Raw genomic sequence first — 12,500 nt, forward strand, 5'->3', positions numbered from 1 at the left:
AATGAGTCGTGGGTTGCCCTCATTTCCCCTCACAGGAAGGCCAGAAGCGCGACATCCTTCCTCCCTTTCCTCTCTTCCTCCTCCTTCCTCTCCTCCTCCTCCTCCTCCTCCTCCTCCTCCTCCTCCTCCTCCTACTCTTATTCCTCCTCCTTCTCCTCCTCCATCTCTTCCGTCAGTTCCTCCTATTTGAATTAATAGTTCCATCTCTTCTCCTAGCTGGTTTATCAAGAGGAGGAAGAGGAGGAGGAGGAGGAGGAGGAGGAGGAGGAGGAGGAGGAGGAGGAGGAGGAGGAGGAGAAGGAATAGAAGGAGAAGGAGGAGGAAAAGTAGGAGGAGGAGGAGGAGGAAGAGGAAGAGGAGGAAGAGGAGGAGGAGGAGGAGGGAAAAAGAGAAGGATTAGGATAAGGAAGAGTAACAGGTGGAATAGAAGGAAAAGGAAGAAAGGATCGATGAGGAGAGAAGGATTAGCACAGGGATGAATAAAGAGAAGAGGAAGTAGAGAGAGAGAGAGAGAGAGAGAGAGAGAGAGAGAGAGAGAGAGAGAAGAGGATTAGGTGGAGGAAAGTTAGAAAGGAGATAAAAGCTATAGTGGAAATGGACAATAATAGCAATAATAGTAATAGTAATAATAAAAAAATAATGAAATGAAATAATAACAGTAATAATGATAACCACAACATTAATATGCAAATCAAAATCAATGTGTACAAAATTTAAACCAAACAACAAACAATCATTCATTCAGTAATTCAACAAAACCATGCCAGCAATTCGCTCCCCTAATGAATAATGAACAATAAACATGAATAAAAACACCCCAAAAGTAATTATATTTTTCACACGTTCATTAAGCTGCAAGAACTCGATTAACGAATAACAGTCATTAACCAGCAGCTCGTGTCACTCGTTAATCAAACTATTACATGATTTTTCCACAGAACTTGGCGTTAATAGTAATAGTAATAGGCAATGACAATAATTCTGTATTTCCATCTTCCCACAACTTGACTTTTTAGAGGGAAATATTTAGACATTTAATTAATTTTGGCTAACTCTTTACTTTTCTTTTAGGGGAATAACACTCAAGTAGGCCTTTTTTTATTTTGTTGCCCTTGGTTGGCTTCTCTCCTGCATAAAAAAAAATCTTCATAAGTTATTCTGCACTTTTTATTTACTTATTTCCATCTGCCTTTATCTACCTGTCTCTCTATCTTGACTTGTTAATCCAAATATTACGTGATTTTTCGACAGTCCTCGGCCTTGATTGTAATGAAAATAGTGGTAGTAATGATTATAATTCAATCTTCATGTCTTTTTTTTTACTTTTCTCTATATATTTTTTTTCTTCACCTGTTTATTTATCTGTTTTCATGTGTCTTTTATCTACGTAATGATAATAATTCAATATTCATAACTTACTCTACTTTACTTTTCATGTATTTCTTTTCCTCACCTGTTTAGGAACCTGTTTTCATCAGCCTTTATGTACCTGTCTATCTATACCTTGACTCGTTAATCAAACTTTTACGTGATTTTTCGCCAGTCCTTGACCTTAATAGTAATGATAATTATTTAATCTTCATGTCCTAATCTACTTTTCTCCTCATCTATTTCTTTTCGTCACCTTTTTATCTCTTTTTATCTATTATATGATTTTTCCACGGAATTTGGTCTTAACCCCTTCAGCACTGGGACGCTTTTTTACCCTGAGTTTTTGGTGTGATTAGATGCTTTTATTTACTTTAGGAAGGGTCTGTGGAGGTCAGAAGATTAATGGCTACAGTCTTCACTATTTTAATCTGCACATAAGTTTCTGAAGCTGTGTAAAATCACCAAATAGTAAGCAAAATAAATATGAAAACGTGTTCTGGTAATGAACGGGTTAATGATATTGAGAATAGTAACAGTAATCCTAATAATTCAATCTTCATGCCCTCATCTACTTTTCTCCTTATATATTTGTTTTCCTCACCAGTTTATTTACCTCTTCTAAACTATTACATGATTTTTCCATTGAACTTGGCCTTAATAGTAATGAAAATAGTAATAATAATGATAATTCAATATTCATATCTGATTCTACTTTTCTCCATATATAATTCTTTTCCACACCTTTTTTTTACATATTTTTACACTTTAGCTTCGTGTTTTTACAGGTTAAAAGTGTATTATGAGTACATCTTATCTTAAAACCTAATAAATAGTCAAAATTATGCTTATGAGTTATAGATTACAAATTAAATTACAATGGAATTACAATTAGATTATAGTTTATTTACATCTTTTCATTTACCTGTCTATCTCAACCTGTCTTCATGTATTTTATGTATTTTACTTATCTGTCTCTTCACATCTACCTGTCATCATTTTTTTTTCTTTCATTTACCTGTATTTGTCTATTCTGTCTATGTATTTTCCTTTTCATCTACCAGTATTTTTCCATTTGTCTTTATCTACCTGTCTCTCCACCCCCGAGTCTCACCTGCCGTATTTATGAGCAAAGTTTAAACATGTTACGACAAAAAGTGACATATCGAGGGAACAAGAGATAGATGGGAATGTGTGTGTGTGTGTGTGTGTGTGTGTGTGTGTGTGTGTGTGTGTGTGTGAGTGTGTGTGTTAGGGAACTATATTTTTTATCTCGATTTCTATTTGTTTCTCCTATTTGTGTAAGAATTTGTTTTCATAATTGTCATATCTTTCATTTTTTTACGTCTTTACCTTATTTTAAGTGTATATGATGATAAACTTGGCTCTTTATATTCTTTACTACGTGCATTTAAACCTAACACATGTACATCATTCCAACTAACATAAATAAACACACAAATCCTTACTTTAACAAACGCAAGATTAAAAAAACACTTGAAACTAAAAATGACAAAAAAAAAGGAAGATTAAGTACTTTTAGAATGATGTTTAAGAGAGGAATGGAAAGATATATGTTTGTATGTGTAGTGTCTGTATGTATGTGTGTGTGTGTGTGTGTGTGTGTGTGTGTGTGTGTGTGTGTGTGTGTGTGTGGGTGTGTAAAATTCTCACCATCAGAAGAGAAACACTCCTCCGTTATTCTGCTGTCCATTCGTCTTCTCCTTCCCGTGATTTCACCTCCCTCATATCTCTTCCCTTTTTTTTCCTTCCTATCTCTCCCTCCTCCCTCCACCGCGGATGGGGGAGGAGGAGTGAGGTTGAGATTAATGGTGGACGGAGAATTAGTGAGAGGAGAAACAGGTGGTTAGAGAGAGAGAGAGAGAGAGAGAGAGAGAGAGAGAGAGAGAGAGAGAGAGAGAGAGAGAGAGAGAGAGAAGGGTTGCGTCTCCAAAAGAATAAATATATGCAAAATTAAACAATTGATTTAAAGGCAACGTTGGATCACAAGAATTCCTCGGATATTGCTTTGGCACACACACACACACACACACACACACACACACACACACACACACACACACACACACACACACACACACACACACACACACACACACACACACACACACATACACACACACACAGAGACGATCAAAGTTTCTTTTTTTTCCGGTTACAAAAAAATCTTTTATTCTCAACAAAAAGTGTGTGTGTGTGTGTGTGTGTGTGTGTGTGTGTGTGTGTGTGTGTGTGTGTGTGTGTGTGTGTGTGTGTGTGTGTGTGTGTGTGTGTGTGTGTGTGTGTGTGTGTGTGTGTGTGTGCGTGCGCGGTTCAAGAAATATGTACACATAAAAAAACCCAGTTTTAGGGATGAGTGAGCAGAGAGAGAGAGAGAGAGAGAGAGAGAGAGAGAGAGAGAGAGAGAGAGAGGAACAAAATCCACAAATACCACAACATTGAAAAGTAAAATAAAAAGTGAGAAAGGCAACTAAATTTATATGAAAGAATAACTGATGATGAAATGAAAAAAAAAAAACTGAAAGAAAATAAATGTGATGGTTACCCCAGTCTTGTATGGGGTGACTGCTGGAGAAAATGGAGGAAGAGAAAACAAAAAAGAAAATAATTGACAATACTCTCGGGAAACTTGATACCCACTCTCTCTCTCTCTCTCTCTCTCTCTCTCTCTCTCTCTCTCTCTCTCTCTCTCTCACACACACACACACATCTTTTTCACAGAGAGAGAGAGAGAGAGAGAGCAAGCATACATATATCATCACAGCTTGCACGGTTTAGACAGACAGACAGACAGACAGACAGACAGACGGCCTTTACATGCAAATACAAGGCTAAGAAAAGGAAGGTTAAGCTGAAAGAGTCCCGTATAGAGATGGAGAGGCTCAGCTGAGTGATATGTGTGAGGGATTCCGTTTTCTGTTGTTTTAGTTGAGTTACCCTTAGAACCTATTTCATATTTCCCGTTTTCTTTTTCATTTTCTTGGTTTTGTTCGTGTATTTGAAGTTGTTATTATTATTTTTGCTTTTTTATCAATTTCTTTAGTTCTTTTGTTTTTTCTTTTGGTTTATTGATTCATTCTTTTGTTATTTTGATTCTTTTCTTACTTCTTCTTCTTCTTCTTCTTCTTTTTCTTCTTTTCTTCTTCTTTTTGCTTTTTTATTTTCTTTCGTCTTTTTCTTTTTCTTCTTCTTCTCTTTCTTCTTAATCATCATCATCATATCATCATCTTCTTCTTCTTCTTCTTCTTCTTCTCCTTCTTCTTCTTGATCAGGATCATCATCATCATCTTTCCTCTTCTTTATCTTCTTCTTCTTCTTCTTCTTCTTCTTCTTCTTCTTCTTCTTCTTCTTCTTTTCATCTTTTTCCTCTTTTCTTCCTTTCTTTTTCTTCTTTGTCCTCTTACATCTCCATTTCAACTAGAGAGAGAGAGAGAGAGAGAGAGAGAGAGAGAGAGAGAGAGAGAGAGAGAGAGAGAGATTAGCAGAGGGGATAAGATACCTGGCAGATGAAAGATGCGGCAGGTGACAACGAGGAGGAGGAGGAGGAGGAGGAGGAGGAGGAGGTATTATCTGTCTGCGTGTCACTTGGTTCTAGAAGTCCGTCTTTTTACACCTGGCTTAACTGTGACAAATCCTCCTCCTCCTCCTCCTCCTCCTCCTCCTCCTCCTCCTCAGAAGAGAGACAGGATAACGTGTATTTCTGTCATGTATATTTTCATTTTATTTTCTTGATTTTTTTCATTTCCTTTTATCTATCTTCTTTTTTTTCCATTTTTCTATTTTTTTTATTTAGTTTTTATTTAAGTGGTTGTGTTACGATTTTTCTTGTCTTTTCCTTCTCCTCCTCCTCTTCTTCCTCTTCTTCTTCTTCTTCTTCTTCTTCTTCTTCTTCTTCTTCTTCTTCTTCTTCTTCTTCTTCTTCTTCTTCTTCTTCTTGTTATTCTTGTTCTTGTTCGTGTTGTTGTTCTTCTTGTTCTTGTTCTTGTTCTTGTTCTTGTTCTTGTTCTTGTTCTTCTTATTCTTCTTATTCTTCTTCTCCTCCTCCTCCTCCTCCTCTTATTATTTCCTCTCCTCTTGTTTTTTTGTTCTCCTTTTCATCACTATTTTTTCCTTCATTTTCTTTATGTAATCTATCGTGTCTCTTTCAATTTCCCTCTCAAATTCTTTCCACCTCTCCTTTTTTCTTCTTTATTCTCCTGTCTTGCTAATATCTTAACTCCAAGTCTCTTTCTTTCTCCTTTTTTTTCCTTTCTTTTTTCCCTCCTAGTCTTTCATAATTCTTTGTTATGAATATTTCACTTGAGAGACCATAAATTATCTCTCTCTCTCTCTCTCTCTCTCTCTCTCTCTCTCTCTCTCTCTCTCTCTCTCTCTCTCTCTCTCTCTCTCTCTCTCTCTCATCGTTATTAACTTCTTCATTTATTATTTTCTCTACTTTTCAAATATTTTAGTTTTTCTCTTTCTCCTTTTTCTATATTGTATTCTGTTTATATATTTTTCCTCTCCGTAACTTTCTCTCTTGCTTTATTTTTTTTTCTCTCCTTTTTCCAAACTTTTTTTCACGTTTTTCTTTTTTGTACTTTCCAAAGTTCCGCGAAGATTTTCTCATTTACTTTTCCAAACTTTTTTTCTAGATTTTCCTCTCATTTCCTTCTCTTTGTCTCTTCAACGTCGTAAAACATTAATTTTCTTAGATATTTGCTCTTATTTTTATTTATTTTTTCCTCCTTCTTATTCTCCTTCTTTTCTCTTCCTCCTCCTCTTCCTCCTTCTCCTCCTCCTCCTCCTCCTACGTTTCCTCCTCTTCCTTGCTGTCTCCTACAGGTGCAATGTCTTGAGCCAATTAATCAGACACCTTGGCGATTACCTGTCAGTGAGAGACGGCCAGGTAGAGCCAGAGGAAGCCAGGTGAAGCCAGAAGCAGACAGAGGGAGCCAGAGGGAGCCAGAGAGAGCTAACCTGGAGCCGCTGACCAGAAAGACGCAGTTTCCTTATTAATGCGTTTGGCTGCACCTGGCTCAGTATAGAAGGCCAAGGAGGAAGAGGAGGAGGAGGAAGGAGGAGAAGGGAGGAGGGAGGAGAATACAAGCAACGGTCCTATGTCAAGAAAATGCATTCCTGCCCTTTTGAGAAACGACGCAGCTCCAGGGAATCTAAACCCTACACGCTATGCTGGTAAGGGTGATAGCGGCGCCAGCACGTGTTGCCTTGAGTTTTAAGTTAGGTGGAATCTCCGCTCATTACAGTGATGAGTTACCTGGTCGTAGCGCGGCGGACGGAAAAATACCTGGGTGAAAAATCGGTTCTCTGGCGATGGTATTTCAGGGTGTAATGGAGGTAACTTTATCGCTAGTGATTAGAGGATGCCGGAGTTCTCGCTCCTCGGAAGTATTTGGGAGATAAAAGAGGAGGGTAAGGAGGAGGAAGAGGGTAGGAGTGGGTGGACGGGGACCGAAGGAAAATGGGTCGTGTAAAGTTGTATATCAAGCGCTGCGCCTTACTATAACTTAAAGCGCTTATATAGAGGAGGAGGAAGACGGTAGTTAAAGAGGGTAAGGAGAGAGGGTGGGCGGGAGGCGAGGCAAGGGAAGTGACTCGTGTAAAGTTGTGCATCGTTGAAAATGGACGGAGGACGGTAGGTAAGAGATGAAAAATAGGTAATGTTTCTTCCTATAACCTGAACTGCTTATAGAAGGAAGAGGAAGAAGGGAAGGTTAAATTAAGGAAATGACTTTGTACGGTTTTGTATGATTGGACCTTCTATAACTTCAACTCCTTATTGAGGGAAGGAGAAGGAGAAGGAAAGGTAAAGATAGGAAGCCAGGCAGTAGATTCTCCTAAAACTTAAACTTCTTACAGAGAGAAGGAAGAGAGAGAGAGAAGCGAAGGTAACGGAAGATAAATTGTCCGTGTAACTTCGTGTAGTGTACCTTCCTATACCGTGAACTGCATGTAGAAGGAAGGAAGAAAGGAAGGATTTAAGGTTAGTGAAGGAAACTGGTCTGTAAACTTTCCAAAACCTGAACTGCTTATTTAGTGAAGGAAAATAAGGATGGGAGGTATGGAGAGGAAAGTGCTTCTATAACCCATGTATCCTTCCTTCAACTACAACAACAAAGAGAAGGAGAGATAGGACGATAGTGTGAGAGGACATTAGCTTATTGTAACTAGTTTGGCAGTGAACCTTTTAAGACATTTTTCCCTGGACTTTGGCTAATTCTTTACTGCTCTTCAAGGGAACCAACATTTCAAGTAGGCCTTTTTTTTAATATTTTGTTGCCCTTGCCTGGTTTCCATCTTACATATAAAAAGAAATAGCTTGGATTTGAGAGAGGGAAATTGAAACACATAATAAAGGTGATGAGGAACTGAGTCATAGGATAGGAAGTTAAGTAAGGATAGTTTTCTTTCTATTCTATATGTAGGAAAGTAAAAAATGAAGATAACAACTAAGAGAAGGTAACAGCGAAAAGATAGAATTGGACGTGAAGATAAAAACCAAGAGAAGGTAACAGCGAAAAGATAGAACAGGACGTTTAGTAAAAATAGTTTTCGATTCTATTTGTAGGAAAATAAAAAATGAAGAATTTGATCATCTGAACTTGTTACAGATAAATATTAAGAGACAGAATAAAAGTGAAAACAGAATAGGACGTTCAGTAAAAGTAGTTTTTTATTTTTGTTTTTGTTTGCAGAAGAGAAAAAAATATGAAGATTCTGATAACCTGAACATTCTACAAATAATATCAAGACACGGGATGAAAGTGAAAGGATAGAATAGGAAATTAAGATAAAGTATTCAAGTGTGTATTCAGGATTACATGATTTTTGCTTCGTTTTACTAGCATTGCATTGTTCTTTGCTGGAAATTTGTGTTATGTGAAGTTTTTTGTATTTCAGTCACATTTTTTAAGGTCATAAGTTCATTGATTTTAATTTTTGTTTGTAGAAAAGAAAATATGAAGATTCTGATAAGCCGAAGATGTTACAGATAAGTATTAAAAGACAAAAATAAAAGTGAAAAGATAAAATAAGATAAGTAGAAGTATTTTTTTGTTTTTGTTTGTAGAAGAGAAAAAAATATGAAGAATTTGATAACCTAAACTTGTTGTAGAAAGAAATTTAACACATTAAAAAAATTCAGGAGAAAAGACTGCAAAATAGTTAAAAATGTAATAAGAAATAGATCCATGTAAAAGATTTATATTCAGGAACCTCCATTTGTAGTTCTGATGGCTTGTTCCTGCTTCCATTATAGTCTTATGTCCTAATGTCTCTCAGCACAAAGGGATTCCAACGTTACTTCAATTAAGAAAACGGAAAAAATATCGAGTTTTGAGAAGTTTCACCTTAATTTGTCAGCAGAATATTGTCATTTTGTCTTCTCAAAGTGATGGAGGGAAATTGTTTGGGAAGAATTCTTATTGCGTTCTTTGCTAATGAAAATATGACTCTCTCTCTCTTTCTTTCTCTCTCTCTCTCTCTCTCTCTCTCTCTCTCTCTCTCTCTCTCTCTCTCTCTCTCTCTCTCATGCTTGCCAAAAATAGGGAAAAAACTCATGTTGCTCTTGGATTCCCGTGTGTGTGTGTGTGTGTGTGTGTGTGTGTGTGTGTGTGTGTGTGTGTGTGTGTGTGTGTGCCCTTGAGGCAGTGTGCGTTTATCTTTTGACGTAAACATGATGCATAGTTGAACACACACACACACACACACACACACAAGCAGTAATATATTGGCATTGCTAATATAAACTTTAGGGAGAAACTTATAAAATGGAAAGTTAAAGATGATGAAGAGAAAGGAAGAAGAAGAAGAAGAGAAAAAAAAAAAAAATGAAGATAAGAAAATTCACAAAACTGAAAATGAATACCAAATAACAGAAAAAAAAGATTGACGAGAACAAAAATGAACTATGAAGTAAAGATGAAAAGGAAGAGGAGGAGAAGCAGAAGGTACTTGTAGTCAGCTGGTGTGATGGATGATCAGACTGGCAGTATTTTCATGACGGTGAGATGAAGTATTTTACGCAGTCTGCCCTCAAAGTAAACGTGAAGAAAACGGGGAAAGGTTGACTTGCCACAGCTGCTGAACCCCGGCCAGGCAGCAAAGAAAGGAAGAAAAATGATGCACCCAAAAGCTCCCAAACCCGCGATTTTTCTTAAGTTTTGGCAATGTTTTTGGTGTTTATGTTACCTTACAGATTGTTTAATATTGTTGTGTGTTTGGTGAGCCTGCAGTGTTCGAGGGAAGGAAGGAAAGGCGGTCTGGTAAGGAATATTTTGAGCTTGTTTGTGTTTGAAGTTCATAAAATTAAGTGTTTTGTTGAGGTAATGTGATGTGTTTAGGAATGTTTAACCCCTTCAGTACTGAGAAACATTTTTACGTAGAAATATAGATATGATTAGACCATTTTATTGATATTAGGAAGGGTCTATGGAGTCAAAAGATTAATGGCCACAGTCTTCACTATTTCAATTCCCCACTTAAGTTTCTGAAGTTGTACAAAATCACCAAATAATAAGCATGGAAACGCATCATGGTATTCAAAGGGGTTAATGACTCGAGTGAAGGAAGTAAGGTGAAACGTTATGGAAAGGATGAAAACTGTGAACTCAAACACTACATATGCACAAAATTCTGAATATTCATAAAAAATACGTGTTTGATGAAAGAAAAATACAGGGCAAGTGTTTATTTATTTATTTTTTTTTACCAAATAACAAGTTAGAAATATTAACTTAAATTCCTAGAAACAAAAATCGTGTACCAAATGAACGGACAATGAAAATTTTAACTGCAAAATAATAGAAAAATGCCAAAAAAATATTCATTTCACCAATACAACATTACAAAAAGCCTACGTACATTTTTCCTCACCATAACATTTACACACAAATTTCAGAGAGTAAAAAAGCTGAAATAGGTAAACGAGGCGTATCTTTTTTTTGCGAGAGCGCCTTGAAAATGTGTATGAAGGTGAGGTAGCCGCAGGTAAAGACAGCTAATTAATAATGTCAATACCTGGCGTGGGCACATTGAGGGGTAGTCAGTGTGAAATTAGCGAAGTGTGTGCTTGAAGTTTTAATGAGACGAGCTAACCGTTTTCTTTCAGAGGTTGATGGATCCTTCAGAGAGAGAGAGAGAGAGAGAGAGAGAGAGAGATGAGATGAGATTATTTCCTGGATTTCCAAAAGTATGTCGCTTACATCGTTCTCTTTGCTATAATTTCTAAAAACATGTTTCTTACGTTCCATTTTCTTTCGTATAATTCACGAAAATATCCCTTTCGTGTGGCAATTTCCTTCACATTACCTCTCCATTGAAAACATCCTTCACTTCATTCATCCTTCATTTCATTCATCCATTACTTTATTCATCCATTACTTTATTCATCCTTCATTTCATTCATCCTTCACTTCATTCATCTTCCACTTCATTCATTCTTCTCTTCATTCATCCTTCACTTTATTCATCCTTCACTTCATTCATCCTCCTATCAAGCAATTTGTCTTCACTTTGAGCGGATCATTTACAATTATATTTTTATCCCAATTTTTTCCAGAAAATCGAATGGTACTTTTAATTCTGCCCTTATTAATCAATTTCCTGAAACGTATTACTAATTTTCTCATTTTTTCTCATGGGAACTATCATTTTCTTTCTCGCAAGTAAAAAATGAGTGAAAGAACACAACCCTGAACCACTTCACTGAGATACTTTTTTACTTTGAGATTTGTTTACGATTAGACCATTTTATTGACATTAGGAAGTGTGTATGGAGGTCAGAAGATTAACCCTTCAATACTGGGACGCATTTTTCCTTTAGATATTTGTGTGCGATTAGACCATTTTATTGACATTACGAAGAGTGTATGAACGTCAGAAGATTAACCCTTCAATACTGGAACACATTTTTACTTTGAGATTTGTGTACGATTATTACATTTTATTTTTCTCCTTTGCCTAATTTCATTTTTTCTTTATTTTCTTGGTCTTCGTTTTCTCTCGTGACCAATTTATAGGTTTCTTTCTTACTTTAGCATTTGTTTCCTTCATTTCACTCTCTTATGTCATGTTCCCTATTATTATTAGACGTATTAACCCCTTAAAAAATGGCATACATTTCTACTTCGAGATTTGTGTACGATTAGACAATTGTATTGACACTAGAAAGGGTCTATGGAGCTCAGAAGATTAATGGCCACAGTCTTCACTATTTATAAGTTTCTGAAGCTTTAAAAAGTCACCAAATAGTAAGAAAAACGAATATGGGAACGCGTCATGGTACTGAATGGATTGGATTAATATATTTTCGTATAACACAATTTTCCTTACTCTAAACATATAACTATCTTTTCCATTTTCTTTTCCAACATAACTTTTTATTTTCCCTCTAACAATAATAATAATAATAATAATAATAATAATAATAATAATAATAATAATAATAATAATAATATAAACTGATTTTCTTCACACTAAACCATTTTCTTTAATCACACCTCTAACATCCATTTTCTTTTGCCTTCATTACTAACTAGACTATTTTCTCTCCCAACAGAACCTGAAGGAGCAGATTATGACAACAAACGTTTGGGTGCATCACGTGAGTACTGCCCTACCTGAGCCCACCTTTAATTACTCCCTCACACCTGAACACTCACCTCAACACACTGATACACCTCCTAGAAAACAATAGGAAAGTTTCTCATTATTTTTTTGTGTATTTTTTACTCTCTCTCTCTCTTTGAACCGTTTTGCCCTTTCACCATCACTACTTTCCAAAGGCTCCAATTAAAGGTACTCGTGTTTTTAAGAGTATTTTCATGGTTCTAGCGATGGATTAACAAAGTTTCTAGTTTATTATAAGGAAAAACTGTCTTCAAACACGGCTAGCTGTTTTTGTAGCCTTGGAAAATTGTCATGGTGAAGGGAGAGGTGTTTCTGAATTCGGGTGTCTCTCTCTCTCTCTCTCTCTGACTTCAATCTTCCGTCTATTTCTCTCGATTTCTGCTTCCCTTCACCTTCGTCTCTACTGTCAGGAATCGTGTCTCCAGATAGAATTGAATGGCCTTAAGACGGACACTGCTGCTCCCAAACCTATTCAGATCCCT

At 36.4% G+C, this 12,500-nt stretch overlaps 1 protein-coding gene across 1 annotated transcript in view; it reads left to right on the forward strand.

The window, feature by feature from the left end:
- LOC123507454 (acetylcholine receptor subunit alpha-L1-like) overlaps nt 1-12,500 on the forward strand; it is a 231,844-nt gene that overhangs the window by 189,459 nt on the left and 29,885 nt on the right. The window contains exon 2 of the mRNA XM_045260334.1: nt 11,948-11,992. Coding sequence (XP_045116269.1) covers nt 11,948-11,992 — 45 coding nt within the window. The remainder of the gene's footprint in view (nt 1-11,947; nt 11,993-12,500) is intronic.

This window comes from Portunus trituberculatus, chromosome 22 (genome assembly GCF_017591435.1).
Source record: "Portunus trituberculatus isolate SZX2019 chromosome 22, ASM1759143v1, whole genome shotgun sequence".
Classification (NCBI taxonomy): domain Eukaryota; kingdom Metazoa; phylum Arthropoda; class Malacostraca; order Decapoda; family Portunidae; genus Portunus; species Portunus trituberculatus.